Source organism: Mycena indigotica, assembly GCF_014461135.1.
Source record: "Mycena indigotica strain 171206Taipei chromosome Unknown Mind.scaff0005, whole genome shotgun sequence".
In the NCBI taxonomy this organism is placed as follows: Eukaryota; Fungi; Basidiomycota; class Agaricomycetes; order Agaricales; family Mycenaceae; genus Mycena; species Mycena indigotica.
The window spans coordinates 1,320,155-1,342,945 of record NW_023503004.1 but is presented as its reverse complement, the minus strand read 5'-3'; the positions used below and the strand labels follow the sequence as shown (position 1 = coordinate 1,342,945).

Below are 22,791 nucleotides of genomic sequence, written 5' to 3'. Positions count from 1 at the left end.
TCGCCGCAACTCGGTCCGTTCGACCCGCTCTTCCTCACGGCAGGTCGAGCAATTGCGGGGGCACCGTGTCATCTTGACCTCCTTGGTTTCCCAATTGATCTCTGGGTTATGTTTCCGCAACCAGGAATACCCCAGGATGAGGTCTTGCTTGCCAAGATGGGTGACGGCCAGCTGAACTCGTTCGGCATGGCCCTTGTAGCGCAGGACCAAGTCCGCGATCTGTTTGATGGAGCCAGCGTCATTGGGGGTGCCATCGACATTGAAAACCGGAATCGGCTGATCGAGGGTGCGGACCGGAATGCCATTCCGAGCAACATAGTTCGTGTCAATGAAGTCGGAGGTGGCACCACAGTCGACAAGCCCAGAGAGTGAGAGCTTCAGCGCGCTGGTGGTGGACTCGAGCTCTAACGGGAGGTGGAGGGAGTTCGCCCCAGGGGCAGCGGCAACGGTGTACTGCTTGGGCAGTTTCTTTTCCCAGGCAGTGAGGCGGCGGAGGACGATAACCGGAGTCGCGGGCGGAGTCGGAGACGGAGTCGAGGCGGGGGCAGGAGAGGATGTGTCTTTCGTTTCGGGCTCATTGTAGGGCAAGGAACTGCATTCATCATACAAAGAGGCAAAACGATTTATAGACGCGAACGAGGGCACACCAGTCACTCGTCGCGGGGGACAAAATCCTCTCCGGCCATCGACTCCGCTGCCGTCTCCGGCAGGGCAGCTGTGTCCGTGTAGCGGGCGATCAACTCCGCTAACATCTCGTCACCGAGTTGTTGGATCACCTCGTCGAGGATGTCCATTGAGCGGACATCGGCGGGGGGGGGGCAATCCCGGGCGAGATGGTTTGGGTCGCCGCACCTGAAGCAGGCGCGACGAGGGGCACCCCGAGCCCTGGTGCGATCCAACTCCATAGGGACGGGAGCTGGAGGCGCCGGAGCGAGGGCGCGGGCCGCGGGTGGCACGACCGGAGCCACCGGGCGGAAAGGGGCCGGAGCCGGGATGCGGTTGACCGGAAACGGAGTCCGAATCAAACCGCCAGGCGTCTTGGGGGCGGCTGACTTGATCAGCTTGGCCCGGACCAGGGCCTCGTATTGACGGAAGGCCCGGGTGCGCCAGCTAAGGTAATCCCGGAGGTCCGGGGGGTCGTTCGAGGACGTGATTCCGTTGTTGATCAGGGGGTCAAGTCCGTGGCGGAACTTGGTCACCTTGACCAACGCGTCTTCGAATCCGGCGAGGTCCATCAGGTCCTCGAAGTCGTCGGTGTACTGGTAGACATCCTTTGTGCCCATGTGATAGGCGGAAGTCTCCAGTTTGGAGAGAGCATGATCTTGCTCGTTCTCCTCGACGAACCGGAGTCGAAACTCGGAAACGAACGAGCCCCAGGACGGAAACGGAAACGGGGCTTTGCTTCCGTGGCGCTCCGCCCATTGCTGAGCGGGTCCTTCTGCCATAAACGACATGGCATAGCGGACGGCCTTTTCCTCACTCGCCTCTCCGTTGACCACGAAGGCCTCAGGGGCAAGGCGGGCGTAGGTGCGGACCGCGTAGAGGAACGCGCGGCCGCGTTTCCGGTCGCCGTTGAAGGTGAACGGGGGGTTTGGTCGCAAGACCAATTTTGAGGCGAGGTTGATGTCGCCAAAAAGGGCTTCGAGTCGCCCTGGACCGGAGTCGGAGTCGGAATCGACGTCTCCGGCGATGGTGTTTGGGGTCCGCCAGCATTATTAGCGGCGGCAGCGGCAGCGGAAGCCTGGTTGGTGAGTAAAGCAAGGGCCTCAGTTAGGCTATCGATTTTCGCCTCGAGTGAGTCCAGCCGGGCGTCTGCGGTAGGAGTGACTCCGGACGGCATGACGGGTGCGGGGACCACAGGAGTAGAGGAGGAGGGGACAAGTGGCAGGGGCGGTGACGAGGGCGGAACGGACTCGTACTCCGAGCCTGAGTCAGCGCCGAACCTGGCAATCTTGTCCGGTTGATCCCGTAGAGAGTTTCTTCTGCTGTAAGGGCAACCCCGGAGGCCTGAGATCAAGGTCCTAGCAGGGGAGGATCCAAAGCGTGAACATTGGTAAGCGAATACAAATGAAGCTGACCTAGCAGGGGAGGATCCAAAGAGAAGAAACTCTAAGGGTCCGCCTGCTAGGTAGCTGACTATATACTGCTTGTCCGTAGCTGCCGCTGTCGGGCACAGAAGGCTTGGGCGGCGTCGCAGGCGAGGTCCCAGGGCGACCGTCGGGAGGGCGTTGACAGATCGGTGATTGTGCGGGCGAGATGGAGGGCCGGACCGGAGACGGAACCGGAGTCGGACCGGAATCGGAGACGTCTCCGAGGGGCCGAAAGGGAGGTTCCCCTGACAGGCATCCTACACTTTGCGATGGACCAGCATGGTGGTCAAGCCAAAGGTACGTGGACTTAATGCTCATTGTAGAAATATCCGTTGAGCTTGATGCAGGCCTCGGACTATACCTCAAGGCTTATGCGCAATTGTTTCCGGGGGAAAATGGACCTTCATCAAGAACGACCGCTCATGTCGCTGGACGAATACGACCATCTCGCTCGTGTTGCCCGACTCTGTACGGCACATATATATCGCAATATACGCAAGTCGAATGTGTCGGAAGATATCCGAAACCTGATGCGAAGCCTTGTATGCATGGAGCATCCTAGCTGGGAGTCGACCCTCCAGCGAATCATCATTGAGGGTGGTCAAGCTGGCGCAAGTATGCTATAAATGATTGTTTATGCTTCCGCACCACTTACCACTATCTGCGCAGACTGGGTGGCAGATAAAATTCGTAGCAAATTCGCATTTCCCGCTCTATGTTGGGAACGCAGCTTCATTCTGCGCTCAATTTGGCAAGTCGGTGACCATACCAGCAACATCATCGAGAGTTTGCATGCGGATGCAAATCGTGAAGGTGTTGCCTGTACATTGGTGGGAGGAGTCAAAAAAGGACTCCATTTTGACAGCCTAAAGCTCAAGACGCTTGGGGTAAGCAGTTTGCTCAAACAGATATGACACCGAGTCTACAACGATTGTAACAGAACCTTGGCCTGTTCGGCATTCGACCCAGCTACACCCGGGGGCATATTGCTGAAAGCACGAAGAAGAGTTTGAAACGACGTGGTACGTTCTATTGCCTCGGCTTGATTTTTGGGTCTGATTCTCTCTTCAGTAACGGTCCAGCACAAGATATTATCCAAGCAGGATAGTCGCATTGAAATCCAGAACAAACGTGTCGAGAAGGTCTATTCTGCGATGCAGCAAGCCGAGAACAAGCTTCAACAGATTCGAGATAGGGTTGGAAGTCAGGCGCAGCTCGATAAGACAATCCGTGCCTTCAATCGTGCCCGTGACACATTTGAGAAAGCAGTTGCAGGTAGTCGTGAGCTGGTCGGGACAGGCTCTGGCAAAGTTGGGCTTCTACTTCCGTAGTTGTATTCTTGTAACAAGTCTCAAATCATACTGATTCTCGGAATGGCATAGAAAATTAGTCTCAGTGAATTAAATAACTTGTAGGTAGAAGAAAGAGAAATATTTAAAGGATGTGTTGTATCTATATCGCCATCTGTAGCTACGCATCGTCTGACTCTCCAGTAAGGTCAATAATACCATTGGCAAGGTAGGTGGGAATGAGTGTGCGGCAGTGATGCTCTTCGAAGGCGGACTTGGTAGTATATAAATGGCAGTTAGAGCACTTGACAAATAGACCACGGAACTCTGTCTCTGTGAGACCCGGCTTGGTACAGTCATCGAGACGAAGGAGAAGATCAAAGGGCTTGTCGGAGGGAGAGTTTGGCTCTGCATTTTCGATAATAGAGGTATTGATGTTGCCTATCGCCATATCAATGATCATGCAGGACAGTGTTGTTATCAAAAACTTACTGGTGCGACGGCGTTTCAGAGGACGTGTAGGTGTTTCCTCTTCAGGCTCATTTCGATGACGACGACGAGGGTTTGATGGAGGTGTTGCAGTGCTCGCTGCTGTAAGTTGCAAATGATCAGAATGTGCAATCCGAAGAGAATGAACACTACTGACGGGTTATAAGACGACGTTCAGGTGTCTCTTCTTCAATGTAGCGTCGAAATGGGAGGGGGTCACGGTCACCTATGTACCATTAGAAAGAGAAAGAAGATTGAAGATAATCATGCAGTTACCTCGGGTAGAGTACCCCTTCACAGGCTGGGCACGCGAATTGAAGCACCGTTCAAAGAGCACTTATATAATATGAGACAATTCAATTGTGGATGAAGAGAAATGACTTACTAAAATACTTGCACTCCCTTGAGGCACAACGAGCCACACACTCCCCGGCTAAGGGCCCAGTCATTGAAAGGACAATCTTGACCTCTGTATACCAGTTGCTAGCTATATTTCCTGGATATCTGAGCACACAGAAGCAGCATGGGAGTCGCATAAGGTGATGCTCGATATATGTGTAGATGTCGGACGGTGCAACACGAATACCATTATTAGTTGGCCTAACAGGAAGATATCAGCAGGGAACGATGAGCCGAGGTAAACAATGCAGGGACATACCAGTTCCAAACAGTAAGGGAGCGAGACTGAGGGTTCACACTCAGCATAATTTTCTGCTCTTTCTGGACGACACGCATTCGGCGAACAAGCGTCATTTCTTCGTCATTACGAGCACCGGTAAAGTTTCGGTAGATGGGCGAGAGATCAAGGGCAGTGATTGAGGGTGTCGCAGAAGTGGTGGGCATCACAGAGGATAGAAAGAGAGTTGGGGATGGGTGTGCGTGTGGCCTGTAGAGGCTTTTATATGTCTTCAGCCTAAGTCGCGGGTGTGCCAGTGGGTCGAGTTGTAGTCGTACGAGGCAAAAAATAAAATAATCATTCGATGCAGTGGTCGCTGCCAGCCAGCGCTTGCTCACTGGGTTTACGAGAGCATGCGCCTAGCAAGACAGAACGATCATCGTCGGTCGCGCCAGTGTGACACGGCAACCTTTCGGCAGACTTGATACGGTCAACGATGGCGCCGAAGCTGCCGCAGGGGAAGGTTACGTCAACAGTCCAGCCGGCATCATGATTTTACCCATCTACTTGTTACTCCCATTTTCTTTGGGTTTTCTTGACCGTTGTCTTTGAAGCTGGACTGGAGACAAGTGACAGTTTTTCAGGAAAATATTGCAGAGCATCGAGAACAAATGCTACTTTGATTTATATTATTAGTAACTTACACAGGTTTCGAATTCGACTACCAGGGCGCAAAGAGTCCAATGCTGCTGCTGCGCGGCGCGCCGAAGCGCTTGTGGAGGTGTTTTGTCAGGAATGCATGGAGCGGGGTCCAGGTCCTGTTCTTTGGGGACACTTTGGGGACATGGCTGGAGTCGTAAGGCGCCAAGACCGTACGTAAGACGTCATCACGTGTGGCCAACCAATCGGCGTCATTCGGCTGAGTACCCGATCATCGCTCCCACGTTCTGGGTGCCTCTGTTTCCCTCTCCCCACGACGACGGTCAAGGCAGCGTTGCCTGTCCCTTCTTTTCCTCTCAGCTTCTCATCCACAGTGAAGGAATCCCGCTGGCGACAATGGCGGCGCAGCTTTCGCACGACCTGCCCATGTTCCACGATGCGAGGCCCATCCATACCCACGCGATCTGCAACGGATGTCTCATCTTCCAGCGCCATGGTGGCGGGAAGCTATCCAGGTGCATGGCATGCTCGACGGTGTTCTACTGCGTGCGCTACCCGTCTCGAGCTCCCCACTTCACTATCATGCTAACATGTGCCCCAGAGCAAAAAGTGCCAGGTCTCTGACTGGAAATCGCACAAGCCCGAGTGCAAGCGTGTGCAAGAAGAAGCTGCACGTATAAAGACAGACGCCGGGCTTGAGACAGGCTACGCGGACTTGATGGAGTGGATGCGCTACTACGAGGCGCCGCTCAAAAACTGTCTCATCGCCGCGCTCCAACTGCGCACTCACCCGCACGCCGAGCGCAACCGCTTCCTCTTTGTCAAGCTCGAGCACAAGGGCGCCCACGTGACCAAGGGTCCGGGCGTGCTCCCCGCCAGCCGGCGCTTCAAGCTCGTCGGCCTCGAGCTCGCGCCGGCGCTGCGCATGATGACGGAGGGCTACGATGCCGCGTGTGACCGTGGGCGCATCGAGCAGGGCGCCGACTTCTACGGTATCGGCCAGTTCTACCTCTCGGCAGACTTTATAGGCCACGGCTTTGGTGGGTTCGCGATGTACCTCAAGCGTTTCGCCATTGACCGCGCAACCGCGCATGCTTCGGGCCTCGCGGAGGACTGGGCGGGACTGCTCAAGCAGTACGTCGACGTTGGCGCCAAGTTGCGCTTCTGCTGTGGCCGCATACGCGGCGTGGACAAGTGCTGTTGCGGAGGGTGGGTCCACGATGAGGAGAAGAAGGTGCGTTACATTCTTTTGCCTAAAAGACGGGACTGACGGGCCTGAGTAGAAAGCGTTCAAGGCTACGTTTACGCCCAAGACAGAATGAGGTGGAAAAAGTGGAAACAATTGCCGCACGACACTCTCAGTACAACCGATTGTAATCTCAGAATTTTTGATTATTCATATCCATTCCAGGCTACTACTTAAGTAGCACAGTGCCTCACCATGATGTTCGCAGCTTTCGCTCTACTACGTCGCCTAATGAAGAGCGTCAGCGTCGCGACTACATAGCAGTCATCGACCGAGCAGTCCGATTCTTTGAGCCCCGGGCCGGCGGGCCCCGGCAGTTTGCAGTCCGCAGTCCCAGGAGAGTGGGCTCCCTCACGCCGCCAACTAGCGCGCCGGCCAGTTAATATCTGATTCAACCTCTGTGTTCAATTCCGCAGACCACGCAACGACAGGACAAACTCCGACGGGTCCACGAATGCGCGGCTTGCTCCGGAACACCATCGCGCTACTTTCCAGAGTGCCATGAAAAAAAAACAAATGTGTGTAAGTATTATCGTATTGTGTGATTATCCCCAATCCCAGACATATATTTTTTTTAAAAATCCTCGAAGTTGAGATGAAACGCAAGGATGAAACACCATCACCGATCAACGGGACAATCCGGGGATCACCGCGGAACACGTCATGACACATGACTGTGACAGCCGTGTGGCTTGTGCCTGGCTCCTCTCTCCCGTCTCTCATGTCGTTGGCGCTGTCCTCACCAATGCTCATCCGGATCCTACTATTTGTCGTCAGTGTGGTCGCGGCGAGCGACGACGACAACAACACCCACCATATCTCGACGGGGACAGCGGTTATTGGGATTATCATCGGTGCGTGTTTTTTGCTAGCTGTGGTCGTTTCGCTAATCATGGCTGCCTCCTCCTCTTTCCCCTCCCTTCAACAAAAGCTGTTGCCCTATTCTTCATTCTATGTTGCGGAACCCTCAGCCGTCGTCGAGCATTGGCTGCAAGGCAAGCCAACGCTGGTCGCCCACCGACCTCAGCGCCGCTGAACTCGTGGACGAGTAATGCTGGCTTTCCGCATGGGATGCAGTATGGCGGGAATCCTTATCGCTCGGCCCCTGGCACCCCCATGGCGCATCCTCAAAACCCGACGAGTGAATATGTCTATCCACCACCATTAACTGGGTCACGAACGATGGATGGGGAGTGGGCCCCACCGCCATATGTGAAGGAGGATCTCAGTGGGCCGAATGTACAATATGCTCCGGTGTGTCAATGCCCTTTATACTCTTGCGTTACTCAACCCGGCAAGCCTCCCGGCCCACCACCAGCCCCCGGGGCTCCATATTCCCCCGTGCGCTTCCTTTTCTCGTCCTAGTTCCTTCCGTTGACTATCCTGTCAATATAGCCCCCTGGTGGACCGCCACCGCCAGCTGCGGCGCATGTCGCAGTGCGTTTGACTCTCTCTGTCAAGCGTCACTCTGATATTTCTACCAGACCCACTCTGGTGATTTTAGTCGATGAAGTCCCAACTGAGGTGTTTTCGGGAGCTTTCAGTCTTGTAGCTGTTGAATTGATCTGCCTCTGGCTTGTATTGCAAGGTGAACGCCCCTCCTCTTGACTAAGACATGCCGCTTCTCCTCGCTTCAACCTTAATTCCAAACACCACAAACCGAAATATTCGGACTGGAAACGATTGAATGGTCGCTTGCTCGCGGCCTATTCGCAAAGGCACAGTGCTCCGTACAGAGATCTGGGGATTTCACCCTTTTGTTTCAGCCTTTCTGTTTCATCCTACGTGTTCGCTCTCTGTTGTTGCTCGGATCTCGGCTACATTGGTCAACCCAAACCCAGTTCACAGGACGGCAGGTATACTTTATTCTCTTCTCTTTTCCGACTCAGATCCGGCGTCAACTCCGGTCGAGGCGCACTCGCAAGACTTGCGACATTCTCGGCACACTGTGAAAACGTACGCACAACTCGGATTGCACTTGACAGTAAGCTAACGTCGATGTTTGAGACTTGTGCGGCTGAGAAGAGGTATGTGAGTCCGATTCCGGGTGGACGCGGACATGTCAATGCGTATGCTAATGTCTGATCCATAAACCCCAGGACTATCCTACAACCAGAGGCGGCATGCGGGGGGTATAAGTACCACACTCATGGGACATAATTTTCATCGTTCTCGTCCTTCAGCTTTTGACCTTCGACATTCTGCGTTCTACTCCTCCTCTTCATCCCTCGCACTTCGACATGAGTCATTCAGAAAAAGAGACTTCTCTTCTTATTTCACACCGTTACCACGTCACCGCGGAATCGACTCCACGATCCCTCCTCGGGCTCGTCGGCGACGAACATCGGGCTTACTTGGAATTAATCCGCCTTGAGAAGGCCAGTGCCGGCCGCCTGACTTGCTCGTTCCGACGCTGACTGCCTGCACAGCCCATCGGGACAATTCTCATGTTCTGGCCATTCGGTTGGTTTCCGTGCAACATCGTTTGTGATGCGCCGCTCACTTACCTGCATAGCTTGGGGTCTGACGCTGGCCGCGTATGCGACACATACTCCTCTTGTCGTATACACACATGGGCTGGGAAAGTCGCTGGTTGCCGCGTTCCTCCTACGCAGCTCGGCATGCACAGTCAATGACATTTTCGACCGGGACATGGATGCCGGCGTTGGTTGGTGTTGCACCTTTCTAGTCTTTTTAGAGCTAACCGTAAGTCGCCAGCGCGCACCAAAGGGCGCCCGTTACCCAGCGGCAGAATCTCTGTTCACGCCGCGTGTTGGTACCTCCTCATTCAGTACATATTGGGCTTTTCTTTCTTTTACTTCACAACCAGCGGCCTGGCGTGCGTAATAATATGCGCATGCTTCTACCGATCACTGATTGGGATGTCTAGTTTCGTCGTTGCCCTCTTCCAGCTGTTTCCGCTGTTCGCGATCTATCCCCTGCTGAAACGGGTCACCTACTGGCCGCAGGCTTGGCTCGGGTTCGCCATGAACTTCGGTCTGGTGACCGCCTGGATGTGGCTCGTTCCCGCAATAGACTTCCCGCTCATTGCTGCGGGGATGGCCGGGTGTTGGTGGTACGTGCCTCCACATCTAACGGGACTGGAGCTGACCACCCTTGCAGTTGGACCATGCTCTATGGTAATTGACTGCTGAGTTGTCGGCGGTAAATATCTCACTGACCTCACCGCTAGATACGATCTATGCTTGTCAAGACATCAAAGACGACGTCACCGTCGGTGTGCGTTCCACTGCGATCCTCTTTGGCGACTGGATTCGTACTCTTCTCGTCGCATGCGGGGTCGTTTTGGTGCTCATGCTCACGCTTGTTGGCGTGCTCAACCACCAAGGCATCGCGTATTTCGTTGTTTCCGTCGGCGGCGCCGCCCTCCATCTCGTTTGGCAGTACGCGACGGTGGATTTGGACGATCCGAAGAGCTGTTGGCGTACGTATCCATTTCTTGCCGTTCAGAATAGTGTCAGGACTAATGCACATTCAGGCAATTTCAACCAGCACAGCTATCTCGGTCTGCTCGTATGGCTGGGGCTTGTCATTGATTACGGGCTTTCGATTGCAGTCGACCCATTATCGGTTCAAGTGTTCATTTAGTTTCAACCTTTTTTCATGCACCCAGCCTCTCACACCACCCTACAGGGACAACTCGTGTGGTTGTCCCTTTAGGGTGGCGTGAGAGGTTTGGTGAAACCTGTGGTCGTATAACTATGAGTAACCTATATATTGCGGAATATTTATCGTAACTATAACGGGGTCCAATGAAATGCTAAGGACTCTTGTGTTTGTAGTTGTTCTGACCAAGTCCTGACGCCGCCCAACTACAAATAATCCTGGATCACGTCATCGACAAACGACACGACCTGTCTCTCGAACGCGGCGTCCCGTGTGAGTGGATTGGGGACTCCTTTGCGCGCAGGGGGGACGATATACTGCGCATTTGAAATCGCGTTAACTATATGTGGACAGGCAGAAGAGAGCAATTGTTTACCTCAGCGGTGATCTCGGAGGGCGAAGCGATGGCGGCTGCCCATAGAAGCGGATACGCGCCGCGCCTAATTCGGGTCGTCAATGCGAGCAGCATGTTCCCAGGAGATGGACGCACAAGGGAGGGTTGAGGGCGAGTTGCCAGAGCAGTTGAAACGCCGAAGGGAAATGTCTACAGGGCGTGTCAGCGGACTGCCGGGGATAGAGGAAGAAGAGACCTCTTCAAGTCGGTGTTTATCGAGCCGGGGTGGACGGATGATGCGACAAGGAACGCGGCGTGCGTCTTGGCCCAATGGTTGGTGATGACGACACCGATGAGCTTGCTTTGCGCGTAGAGCTGGCTGCGTGACTCGTCAGCTGTGCTTGCCGTGAAGAACAGTATTGCATACAAGCCAAGTAGCATGCCCCATTGCTCCGCTAGCCACTCGTCTCGCTCTTTACCCCCGATGAGCGACGTAAATGACACGCCGCTCGGCCGCGTATGCGTGCTTGATGCAGTGCTGAGTACCCGCGCGGGCTTTCCCGTAGCGGCATGCGAAGCCTTCAAGGCGGGGAGAAGCAGTGTCGTGAGCAGGTGGTGGCTTGCGATGTTGGTGCCAAAAGCAGCGTCAAGATTTTGTGCGGTTAAAAGAGTAGTCGGGGGATTCATGACGCCACTGGGGATGATACCATAGTGAGCAAGCGTACAAAGGGAAAGCGCGCGAAGAACGCACCCGTTGTTGACCAAGATGTCTAACCGCCTTTCCATCGCCAAGAACTCGTCCGCTGCCCGCTTCACGCTCCGGAGATCCGCTAAGTCTACCTCCAGAAACACCACCTCCCCGTCTGCCTTCAGCCGCGCCACAGCCTCGTGGGTTTTGGCGCTGTTCCTCCCAGCCAGGTATACCTTCGCGCCTTTGCGCGCAAGATGCTGGACGACATAGTAACCGATACCCGAGTTGCCGCCGGTGACGAGTGCGACATACCCTTGCTCAGCATCAACATGGAGAGGGGGAATAGGATAACATTGCGTACCTGAAAGGTCCGGAATGTCGCGGGTGAGGTCAAATGTGGGCGGAGGCGGCCAGAGGTCCACGGAGAGACTTGATTGCGGTGCAAGGGCCGCTATAACGTTGCCCATCGTCGAGTACGGCCGTAGCGCGCAAGGTGGCGGCGGGGGACAAGGGACAGTCGCTGACGCGGACGCATTGGTCGGGAAGAGAAAATTTGTCCACCTGATCGACAGTGTGGGATCCGAGTCACAGCGAATCATGATGAGTCGATTGGTCACTGATCTACATTCTTTTCTCTCTCTCACGAACGACCACTTCCAGATTCATGTCGTGTCCTGCGATGCCCCAACTGTGGAACAACAGATCGCGAAGGCGTCGAAGGTGTCGCCATCGTGATGCAAGCGCCGATACGGATAAGCGCGGCCGCAGATGGGACATAAGGGGGCCAGTGGTCCTTCTCAGACTCCTTCTCCCTCTTCGTTCTTTCGCCCAGGTCAAAGTTCCCCTTCCCTCCTTTTCATTTGTTCCTAGATGGCCCCGGCGGTGGCAGAGACTACAAGCGCTAGTGCCCTGTTCGCAGGCGAGCTCGGGAAAGCTGGTGTACGTCCGTCCGTTGCGATTCTTTCTGCCGAGGTTAAGGATAGGCATACAGATCTCTCTTTTCCTCTATGGTGTGTCGCACGTCCCCTTTTTCAAAGCTCAGCTCATCAGTGCAGGAATCTACCTTGTTCTCTTCTTTATCGCCGTTGTCTCCCTGACACGACGCCCGCCACAAGGCAGCCGCCGCTTCATGCTCGTTTCGACTCTGATGACCTTCCCGTTGGCCACGGTGCAGGCGACCATCGCGCTCGCCTGTGTTGGCGCCGTCGTCGATCTTGTTCACCTGCAAAAAGGCAAGATGGTGGAAATCGACAACCACTCAACGTTGGGTCGGCTGACGGCGGCACACCAGCTAGTCTTAGCCGTGAATAAGTGCGTGTCTTTGTCCAGGATTTCTCTCCGGATAGCTGATCATGTCAGTCTACTCACGGATATCATCTTCGTGTGTCCACTTCTCCTCCCCAGTCACTATTCACTAAACTTCCGAAGCTTCATCGATGTCTGAAGGTCTGGGGTCGCCGTCGCGTCGTCCTAGCTGTACCAATCATTCTTATGACTGCGACGCTTGGTGCGCTCTCCCCATAATCGGCCATTTATGCGCCAACTGTACGATAGTTGTCGGCATTTCCTTATCCCTTATCGGTCTCAATGCATCCAATGCCCAGCTTGAGCTCATCCCATTCACACTGGGACTGAGCACCACCCTCTTGCTTGCTGCCCTGACAGGTCGGTTCCCCTCCTCCCACCACCAACAAGTAATGGATTACTCAAACATTGTCAGGTGGCCGAATCTGGTGGATGCAGCGTGCACTGTCCGTGCTCGGGGAAAATGCTCTGCGAAACGGGCAGACTCCCGAGATCCGTGGCCGATACACACTCGCGCTCAAGATTCTGTACGTCACATTTGCTGTTTCTCCTCCAGTCCTCCAACAACACCATAGGATCGAATCCGGTGCCATATATAGCATCTGTGCCCTCGCCATGGTGATATCTATCGCATCTCCCAGCAAAGTGAATGGGAACTGGACGATTAGCCATCTGGTCATTGTGGGGATCGTACAGCAGGGCGTGGTTAGTGATCTTTCGCTGTGCTACTTTATAAAAGATGCTGATCAAGTTTAGAACATCGTGCCCATGTTCGTCGCGGTGCGGGTCGGATGGAAAGCCAACCGCACACCGCGTTCTCAAGCGGCTGCGCCGGCCAATATCACACTCCCGGGATCCAATGCAGCTTGGGGCCCATATCCGCAGACACCACGACGTGCGGTTGAGATCCGCCCCAGACGCTCGGACTCGGGGGCGAGCCTGCTTGACAGCGAGGGCAAGTTCGTCGATGGACGAGTGTCCGAGGAGAAGGTGGTGCTCAGTGTTGTCTAAAGAATTGGGGGGTCCTTCAAGTTGTATTTCTGTGTTCTTATTTGTGTACCATGTTGTAAATTTGTAGGGCTGGGACACCGTTCAAGTTCCTGACTTGATCCCACATGACCACCATCTTAAGTCTGGTGCAAGGAACATGGCAAATACTGTCATGTTGCACCACCTAGTGGCAACTTAAAATGGAGATCTGTGCAAGATCTAGATCTGTGGGCCAGGCAAAGGAAATGGTCAGTCTTATTTAACAAAGAGATTTGCTTCTACTCATGTTATTTCCAAAAAAACACTCATGGGTATGATTCAAGTTTTGTCTTGCAGGATTTTGTTTTTTTTTTAAAAAAAAGAGTCTATGGATTAGCAGCCCCAACATTTTAAAATACTAGTAACCCAATTGGTTTAGAGTCCCCAGTCAAAATCCAATATTTATATAGTATCTGTTAATCTCAATTATCCTTCTAACAAGAAGAGAGGAGTGCCAGGGCCTACACAGTGATAATTAACCAGATAATTCTGTGAGCCTTCTTATGGGGTAGGAGGAGGGGGGGTCCCTGGGGGGTAAAAAAAACTTATTGTATATGAAAGATTTGAGCCTTATATGGGTGTAAAGACACTGAAAATATAATGTCTACACCCTAATTTCTATAGTTCACAGCCCCCATACTTATATATATACTTTCAGGCCTATGAGCTTGGATACATACATATATACATACATAAATCTTTTGCAAAGATTGAATTTTTATGCCACTTTTTAAGCACATCAGTGGTCACATGATGCCAATTGTGGGAACATACTACCCTATATGGCAGGAGGGGGTCCCTGGTGGGTTGGAAAAAAACTTTCCGATCTTATATCCACGATTAGAAAGTTGAACCCCCCTTGTTTTCTGGGACTTGGAAGTTTTTCTTAAGTTTTGCTGTACCCTAGTGATAAGTCGGTATGGCATGATTTGATATCATCAGTGATATTGTCAGTGATATTTATTCAGCTGCAACTATATGTCACTGTTCGGCTTGGGCCATTGGGCCACCCCTATACTATCTGCCCAGGACCTAGCACCCATCCAATCCTGTTCTTAAGATGTATCTACTTGATAGGCCAATACTATATTAGACACATTGTGTACCAGGCATTGGAGCTATTCAATGGCTGATTTCCATTGACAATTGTGCAATTCAATGACTGTCACTATCAAATAATAACAGCATGGCTGTCAGGGGAACCCCCCTTTCGGCCCCTCGGAGACGCGTCTGACTCCGGTCCGTTTCCGGTTCCGACTCCGGTCCGGCCCTCCATCTCGCCCACACAATCACCGATCCGTCAACGCCCTCCCGACGGTCGCCCTGGGACCTCGCCTGCGACGCCGCCCAAGCCTTCTTTCTGTGCCCGACAGCGGCAGCTACGGACAAGCAGTATATAGTCAGCTCTTTAGCAGGCGGACCCTTAGAGTTTCTTCTCTTTGTATCCTCCCCTGCTAGGTCAGCTTCATTTGTATTCGCTTACCAATGTTCACGCTTTGGATCCTCCCCTGCTAGGACCTTGATCTCAGGCCTCCGGGGTTGCCCTTACAATGGCTCCAATTTCTAATGGCTCACTATTTTGCCCTCTCTGTCCTGATTAGAGGATATAAGTATATAATTCAACAGCATACTAGGTAGGTATTATGTCTGTGTCAACTCAGGCATTCTGATTCCAAACTACAATTCTGTTTCCAGTATCTGGTTTTTTATGCAATGAAGATTTACTGAGCATTTCCAATGATGCCAACTTATGATCTATGCAATCATCTATGCCTTGTTTTGATGTATTACTATGTACTTCATTTTGTAAATTAACATTGCTAGTCTGTTCCTGTCTTATGGTGAGCTGGAAGCCCTGGTCACCCAGACATTCTTTGGTGGCATTCCGCCCCCAAGTGCTCTCCGACTTCTATTCCATTTCCAACTTTGATTCTGACTCTGGTCCTCTGGTCAACACACTCAAGTGCATAGCCACCCATGGGTAAACCCACACCCGTACCCGCACGTATAGGTAGGGTGGCTGTGTGGGTACTGGTATGGTAAGCCCTTGGATACCCATAGGTATACCTAAACTACACACACTATAGTAGAAGTCCCATACCCATTTTAAAACATGCATAAAGGCACTTTCTGGCATTTTACTGCACCAGGGAGCACCAATGCAACAGTAATTACAACGACCATAGTGGATGCACAGGAATTAGATCAGCAAATATTACACATGAAGTCAGCAGAATTGGTCAAAGCTACAGCTTATATATGATGCCATACCCATACTGTATCCCATATTACAGCCTGTATATGGTGTGTATGGTTGACAGCTTCAGTGACCTTGGCAATCCATCATCTAGGTCAAGATTCCACCAAACTAGCCTTGACATGATAATATTCTTCTGTTAGTGATGCCAGGATCACCAGCTGTGCTCCGGTTAGCTAGATACCATGAGCCCAGTGGGCCTTTCCCTCCAGATCACCATTACCGCAGGTTGCCACGCACATTGAAGTATGTCCCCCAGGTCTCAGTGACCTTCAACTCCTACAGTCCTCCCAACCAGTACTGCACAGCACTGCCTCTTCTCATGCCATATGCCATATGACTGTATATGGTGGTATGGACCATACCATATCCACACTGGCCCCTCAGCCATGGCTCTATGTAAAGCTTAGCATGAGTGTTGATACCTGTGGATGTCACCATAGGTACCTGCAAGAAAACATCCGCGGGTTTGACATCTGCGGATACAGGTATCCGTTTCCCACAGATGTCAAGAGTACAGGTATGGCTCTGAAAGATCTCAATATTCATTAAGTGCAAGTTTCCCAACTATTCAAATCAAACAAAAAAAAGTTTGAGGGTAGGGATGAGCATGGGTCCAGCTGACCCATGCGGGTTGGTGGGTCTGAGCCGTGCAGGTACGGACAGCTACTCCTTGACCCCTGCCTATTCAGTCTAGCCGGCTTACTGTTGCTTTGTGTCTGCCAGCCGACCTGTCCCTCACCAAGAGGTCCTGTGTTCAACTCTGTCTTGTGCCCAAGTCAGCCTCCAGACACCTGTGGGTTGACCCTGCTCATCCCTATTTTAAGGGCCATTGTTGGTCATTAACTCTCAGTGGCCCAAAACAAGATTAAAGATGTGGAAAATTGCTTTATTTTATGGTTGCAGATATACCATATAACTTATTTGTATTGCTTGTAGCAACACTTGAAAGCAATGTTCCATATCTTTATCTAACATGCGCACGAAATATCATACAATATTTTTTGCTGATATCTGGAGTACATCACTGTGGGTTGGTGGTGTAGTATATTCATCAAGTCATATGTCAAATGCATCTCAATCTCACAATTTTTTTTTTTTATTAGTCACAGTTATCTATCCAAATTTTGCCCCAAAGACATCCAAATAAGGAATTTTGCCTTCATTCCAGCATCTCCAGCACCGAAACTACCTAATGATGACAGTCTGAAAATTTACTCAGTTCATCTGGCATGTCTGTCAGACTGCGGGTCAGGCCGTGCAAGGTCCTCTCCTAAGAACGCACGCCCAGAACAGAACACACGGATAGTCGGGCCCGTGAGTACAGCGAGCGGGGTAGATCGAAACTGAAAGGGCCCGTTAACTCGGTCCCTTGTCATCAGTGATGGTCGAAGGTTCGAATTGGGTCGTGGCGGGCCTGATAAGTCGCTGGCACCTCCTTGCACGGAGTAAGGTAGTTCTTCAGACGATCTAAGCGATAGAGTACATGGTACACTATCGTGCCTTATATATGCGGGCCCGCAAAGGGGGTAATCGGACACCCTGGCCCCTCCTCCTCCTCCTCTCTCCCCGTTCCTGGCCGCAGAGGGGACGGTCGGACATCCCTTGCGGGCCAGGCGCTACTCCTAACCTCCTAGCACTCCTCCCCAAGCCCTGGTGTCAAGTTGGGCTCGGCAACGGCTTGACGCGTCGTTCTCGGTCACGTGCTTCTCACGTGTGCGTTCCTCCTACTGGGGCGCATGTTCCCCCGTCATCACATGCTGTGTGTTACGGGCCCACGGTGGCCTGACACCAGCGCCGGAGAGGACGGGCCGGGTCCTATCCGTGACTTATCCATGACATCATGTCACGGTCTTTGGGCCTTGATGAAATGAGTTAAATGCAACAGTATACTATGAATATATTATCATTTTGGAGCTCATGAATATGATTATTATCTCTCCAAAATGATATTTGCCAGCACTGGCCTAAAGTCTCACTATATTCACTCAGTCAGGTTGAATACTACTGGGGGCCAAAATGCCAATATTTGGCAAATAGGATGCCTGTTTATGTGATTTAGGCTTATTTAGCACACAACACCTCCTTGGTTTGGTATGATTGTGACAAAACAGGTCTCTGATTTGTTTACTATCAGGCCTAAACTCTTGACCCATGTTTGGCATTGAATCTGAGCCAAAAAGGCCTCAATTTTCCTATCAAAAAGCCACTGCCCATTTTTGTAATTTAAAATTATGCATATAATCCAACAAAACGGCTCCCGTTTATTTAATATTTGCAAACTCCTGCGGTGAGTTTTCTGACATGAAGCTCCACATCAAGTGTGAATTTGTTTGCTCGGGCTTTTCCTAAGCATCTTCTGAGGCATCTTCTGAGGATAGGCTCTGACTCATCCGGGAGTGCACGTGGCAGGACGTGGCAGGATGAGTCGATCATCGGGCCGATCCCGAGAACGCGTGTCATTGACACGTAACGCCGAATTGCATCTTCTTCCCGACGTCCACCGCACGGATAAGTAGAGTGGCCACCAGTTCCCATCCCACACACGACGCATCTCACGGCCGCAGATACAGTTCGCCGTCCACCACGTCATCGGTCGCCACAATGGCCTCTGCGCTAGCACTAGCGCCCCAGACAAAGAAACGACAGAGGCAGTATGCCCCTGAGCAGGCTGCCGCGTATTCGGGAGTCGATGCGGGTGGCCTGACCCAACAGATGGACGCTCTTTCGATGGACAATACCAACAGCCAGCCTGTTGCCAAGCTATTGTTCCATGAAGACCTGTCACCTCCTTACACGCATGTCGACCTGCTCTCCTACACGCCAGACCCTGCTGACCTCATCATCACCCACCCACCTTTGTCTCCCCCGCTGGGCTCGACTATCAGCCCTGCCACCATTGACCTTGCGCGTCGGTACCAGACGCCGACGCTGTCGTCCGTCCCCGTCAGCGACACCGTCCTCAAACAAACTTCCCTCCCGCTGGCGCTGACTATCACGCCGCACCCCAGCATTCACAACGAAGAGCTGCCCCTGCCACTGGCAGCGCCAGACGGCGTCATTGCGCGGTGCCAGCAATGCCTCGCATACATTAACCCGTATGTGCGGATTGTGGACTTTGGGACAAGGTGTGTGTGGTTCTTTCTGATTCACCTGAAGCCTTATACATTAAGGTGGACTTGCTCACTATGCGGGACAGCGAACACCATCCCCGCCGAGTTTGGCTTTGCGGGCCGGCCCGCCGCAGAGGTCTATGCCTCACGCGTGGAGCTTACGCATACCGTTGTCGACTTTGCGGCGACACAGGACTATAGCCGGGCCCCACCTCAAGCGCCCGCGTTCGTATTCCTGCTGGATGTTAGCGAGGCGGCGATACAGAACGGTGGGGCTTTTCTGTTTGCAGATAGCAGCTGACCTCTTCCAGGACTGTTTGCGCTGGCGGCACAGACAATTGCGGATTTTCTCCGACTCGGAGCTGATGGACTGCCGAATAAGCAGCAGCGAACGCGGGTAGCGATTATGTGCTATGACTCTGTGCTACATTTCTTCAAGGTTACTCCAGAGGTGCGCGGAGTTATTTATCGTGCGCACTGTTGAGCTTCGCGACAGACATTCGGTCTCCTGGTTGTTCCCGACATAACGGAAACCTTTCTACCACTCGCGCATCCCGACGTCCTTGTGAATATATCCCAAGATGGTGTCCGGGACACACTCCTGCGACTTTTGGCGCAGCTCCCCTCCTTTTTCCTCCCCGGGAGAGGAGAGGATAAGAGCGCAACAGGAGTGGCTATAGACGCAGCAAGAGAACTATTGGTACATTTAGCGCTTAGGCTTGGTCCCTCTTGCTAATGTTGCTCTTAGGCATCGGCAGGGGGCGGCAAGATCGTCCTCGTTGCTGCATCGGCCCCGCACGTAGGCCGCGGAGCGTTGGAAGACTCTATGAAGACGGAGGAGGTGGGTTTACCATTGATATGTGTCCCCATTTGACGGTACTGCAGACAAAATCCGCGGCAACGTTCTACCACGATCTTGCTGCGGCGTGTGTAAACGGCTGTGTCTCTGTCGACCTCTTCCTCGTCGGGCCACGCTATACGGCACTGCCGTCACTATGTTAGTTGTTTGATAGATACGATTTCAACTTCCACTCACCAAGTTCCGTAGCGCTATTGCCGCATTACACCGGCGGCCTCACGATGTATTACCGCGATCTGGGCGACAAGACGAAGTTCTCGGTTGAGCTGGGCCGGGTGCTGGCGTTACCTTGCTTCTACGAGGCGGAGATGCGGGTACGCTGCTCCCGAGGTCTGTTGTTGTTGTCCTACGTGATAATTCACCTGACAATCTCAGGAATCTCCGTCAAAGCCATGTACGGTGATTTCTTCTTACAAGCATTCGACCGCGCCGTCTTTGCGAGCTTGCCGCCGGATCGTGGCTACGCGGTTGAATTACAGATCGACGGGCGTCTAGCCGGCCCGCTTGCCGTTGTTCAGACTGCGCTGCTGCACACGACGACCGATGGCCAGCGGGCCATCCGTGTGATCACCAGTGCGCTACCAGTGACACACCTGGCAGCGGAGGTCCTCGCCAGTGCAGATGCTGGCGCGGTTGTTGGGCTCATTGCGAAGCGGGCTGTGCAGCGGAGGCCCATTGGGAGTGATGACGACCTGCGAGACCGGGTGCTGGACAAGGTGCTGGAGAATATGTGTCGGGCGTATGCCCAGGAGATGCGGAACGGGGCGGAGATGCAGCTGCGGCTGCCGAGCAACTTACGCATGCTCCCGACGTTGTTGTTGAGCCTTTACAAAAAGGTGTGTTTGCCGCCTTAACTCTTCGGAATTAACTTGAGCTTTTACAGCTCTCGACGCAGGGGCGACTCGCCTCAGAGCAGGCGTTTGACCTCGCCGGGTATATTCGCGCCACGATGTCCTCGGCGTCATTAAAGGGACTCATCCAGCTGATTTACCCCGCCGTCTATGCGCTGCACACAGTGGACCCGGAGACGGACCTACCCACCGAGCCACTTGCACTGCCGCTCACCTCCGAGTGGTGGGAATTCCACGGAGTCTATCTCCTCCACTCAGGCGACGGCCAGCGGGTGTACATCTGGGTTGGCCGTGACGCCGTTCCCCAGCTGGTGCGCGACATATTCGGGCCGGGCGTCGCGGGGTACGCAGAGCTGCTCAACGGGCCAGTCCGTGTTTCCGTGTTTAGTTTCTTGCATGGCTGACAACTGCAGGCGGAGTTGCCGGTGTTAAACACGGCGGTGTCGCGTGTAGCGCGGGGCATCATTGCGCGGCTGCGGGAAGGCATCAACTGGCCCACAATGCTTGTGGTGAAGGACGAGAAGGCAATGCATGAGTGGGTGGAGGCGCAGAGGATGCGCGAGGAGGTGGTTATGCTGCTTGTGCAGGATCGTGTGGACGCGCCGCGCCCGGGGCTAAGGCAGGTGCTGGTCGGGGTACATGAGCGGTTGCGGAAGGCGTAATTGATTGGAATTGGGTAACTCATTGCATGTAAGGCACGACTATTAGATGAAAGGAGCTCGTCGTATTCATGAAAGACAAGTAATAACCACAGCATCTCCATAATTAGTCTCCAATCTTGATAACGACCTTCCCCACATGTTTCTGCTCCTCCACATACCGGAACGCCTCCGCAGCGTCTCGGAAGGGGAAAACCTTGTCGATCACGGGCCGCGTTGTATCCGGATTGGCCTCCAGTAACCGTATCATCATCTTCAATCTGGTAGAAGTGAATCAGCACAACCAAGAAAGAGAGAGGAAATTAGTGTGGCGCACTGCGACACGCTGCCGACGCTCAGGCCCCGGATCTTGAGTTGTTTCCATATGGCTGGACCTATAATGTCCACCGGGGGCACGTTGCTCTCCCATCGGTTTAAGGATGATGAATACTAGGCTTAATGGGCTGAGCACACCTGTCCGCCGAGAACGCCGATAATGTCGATGCTCCCGCCCAACCTCACGGACGCGATGGATTTTCCAAGCGCCGCATTTCCCACTACGTCCAGAACACGATCCACACCACGTCCGCCGGTGATTCTCAGCACCTCGTCGGGCCAGTTTGGTGTGGTCGAGTAGTTGATGACATGTTTGGCACCCAATCGTGTTGCGGCCTTGAGCTTTGCATCGGAGGATGAGATTACGATGGCAGTAGCTCCGGAAGCCAGGACAAATTGCAGGGCGAAGCTGCAGAAGTTTTTGTCAGCGTTTAAAAGGTTCAAGTTCCACTAAGGACGCACATTGAGACTCCACCCGTACCCTGAATAAGCACGGTATCACCCGCCTTCACTGGCGCGAAACCATATAGGAGGGCGTTATATGCAGTCAGCGCGGCGCAAGGCAGTGTAGCGGCCTCTTCATACGACAAGTGCTCTGGGATCATAACCAAGCTCTGAGAGCTCGATTCTGAGTGGGGGGGGGATTATTGGTGAAAACAGACGCACATGGGCGGGAAACAGTCGATATTCCCCCAAGACACCATTGACCGTGGAGCCCAAGATGTTCTTGGTCATTTCAAGGGTGATTGCGTCCTCGTGGAGGAGGTCGGGATGGAAGTTGGCGATGACACGATCGCCGACGGTCCAGTTCTTGACTTCATTGCCCATCGCCACGATGCTGCCGGCCATATCACTGCAGGGAACAACGTTGTCCAGCAGACTGGGTGAGAGTATGAGAGTCATTAGGCGGATGGAGAGCGTCAAAACTTGACTACACGCACGGTAACGGATAGCTCCCATTGACAACGAGCACATCTCGAAACTGGATATGAATGAATCCGGAGAAGAAAGCCGAACATGGAGTTTCAAACCTGCAGCGAGACGGCTTCGATCTTTACCAACACTCCCCCCGGCCCTGGTGTCGGAATCGGGACGTCGGCGAGCCTCAGTCCTTTCTACCAGGAGGAACACATATGGGTTAGTCGAAGCGTACCTGAAAGAGACCATGGTAAACACACGTTTTCCACTTGATACTGGCGATACGTTTGCGACATTTGTGCGGTGGAGCATCTCGAGGGCACAATGGGGTCTTTATAACACGCGTACGCTACCACCGTGGAGAGTTCACTTTTGGGCGTGCCCGATGGGCGTGGGCCTGCGTCAACGGGCGTGGATGGGCGTGGGCGTGGGTTTTGGCGGGC

At 53.2% G+C, this 22,791-nt stretch overlaps 7 protein-coding genes across 7 annotated transcripts; 5 read left to right on the top strand and 2 right to left on the bottom strand.

Moving 5' to 3' along the window:
* Positions 1-2,369: 2,369 nt before the first annotated feature.
* On the top strand, positions 2,370-3,421 carry MIND_00574500 (uncharacterized protein; the record flags this gene model as incomplete). The annotated part of the gene is made up of 5 exons (XM_037362508.1): positions 2,370-2,387; positions 2,438-2,705; positions 2,760-2,977; positions 3,031-3,112; positions 3,162-3,421. The coding sequence occupies 5 exons, from the start codon at positions 2,370-2,372 to the stop codon at positions 3,419-3,421; spliced, it is 846 nt and encodes a 281-aa protein (XP_037220429.1).
* Positions 3,422-7,093: 3,672 nt separating this feature from the next.
* On the top strand, positions 7,094-7,901 carry MIND_00574400 (uncharacterized protein; the record flags this gene model as incomplete). Its single annotated transcript, XM_037362507.1, has 5 exons — positions 7,094-7,244; positions 7,322-7,644; positions 7,690-7,731; positions 7,786-7,827; positions 7,875-7,901. The coding sequence occupies exons 1-5, from the start codon at positions 7,112-7,114 to the stop codon at positions 7,899-7,901; spliced, it is 567 nt and encodes a 188-aa protein (XP_037220428.1). The 5' UTR covers positions 7,094-7,111.
* A 936-nt stretch (positions 7,902-8,837) lies between these two features.
* On the top strand, positions 8,838-9,999 carry MIND_00574300 (4-hydroxybenzoate polyprenyltransferase, mitochondrial; the record flags this gene model as incomplete). The annotated part of the gene is made up of 6 exons (XM_037362506.1): positions 8,838-8,853; positions 8,906-9,058; positions 9,109-9,229; positions 9,281-9,466; positions 9,514-9,530; positions 9,584-9,999. The coding sequence occupies 6 exons, from the start codon at positions 8,838-8,840 to the stop codon at positions 9,997-9,999; spliced, it is 909 nt and encodes a 302-aa protein (XP_037220427.1).
* Positions 10,000-10,223: 224 nt separating this feature from the next.
* On the bottom strand, positions 10,224-11,641 carry MIND_00574200 (Short-chain dehydrogenase/reductase family protein; the record flags this gene model as incomplete). The annotated part of the gene is made up of 6 exons (XM_037362505.1): positions 10,224-10,334; positions 10,394-10,457; positions 10,508-10,561; positions 10,608-10,730; positions 10,779-11,355; positions 11,404-11,641. 6 exons carry the CDS (start codon positions 11,639-11,641, stop codon positions 10,224-10,226), a joined length of 1,167 nt encoding a protein of 388 aa, XP_037220426.1.
* Positions 11,642-11,912: 271 nt separating this feature from the next.
* On the top strand, positions 11,913-13,358 carry MIND_00574100 (MYND-type domain-containing protein; the record flags this gene model as incomplete). Its single annotated transcript, XM_037362504.1, has 9 exons — positions 11,913-11,981; positions 12,034-12,052; positions 12,098-12,353; positions 12,402-12,423; positions 12,471-12,549; positions 12,597-12,707; positions 12,763-12,874; positions 12,923-13,052; positions 13,104-13,358. 9 exons carry the CDS (start codon positions 11,913-11,915, stop codon positions 13,356-13,358), a joined length of 1,053 nt encoding a protein of 350 aa, XP_037220425.1.
* Positions 13,359-18,237: 4,879 nt separating this feature from the next.
* Positions 18,238-21,118, top strand: MIND_00574000 (uncharacterized protein; the record flags this gene model as incomplete). Its single annotated transcript, XM_037362503.1, has 10 exons — positions 18,238-18,761; positions 18,807-19,015; positions 19,058-19,197; positions 19,243-19,446; positions 19,495-19,587; positions 19,632-19,743; positions 19,795-19,935; positions 19,981-20,441; positions 20,489-20,824; positions 20,870-21,118. The coding sequence occupies 10 exons, from the start codon at positions 18,238-18,240 to the stop codon at positions 21,116-21,118; spliced, it is 2,469 nt and encodes an 822-aa protein (XP_037220424.1).
* A 103-nt stretch (positions 21,119-21,221) lies between these two features.
* On the bottom strand, positions 21,222-22,644 carry MIND_00573900 (Alcohol dehydrogenase superfamily protein; the record flags this gene model as incomplete). Its single annotated transcript, XM_037362502.1, has 8 exons — positions 21,222-21,375; positions 21,432-21,517; positions 21,569-21,839; positions 21,893-22,044; positions 22,097-22,310; positions 22,372-22,412; positions 22,462-22,541; positions 22,584-22,644. 8 exons carry the CDS (start codon positions 22,642-22,644, stop codon positions 21,222-21,224), a joined length of 1,059 nt encoding a protein of 352 aa, XP_037220423.1.
* Positions 22,645-22,791: the final 147 nt, after the last annotated feature.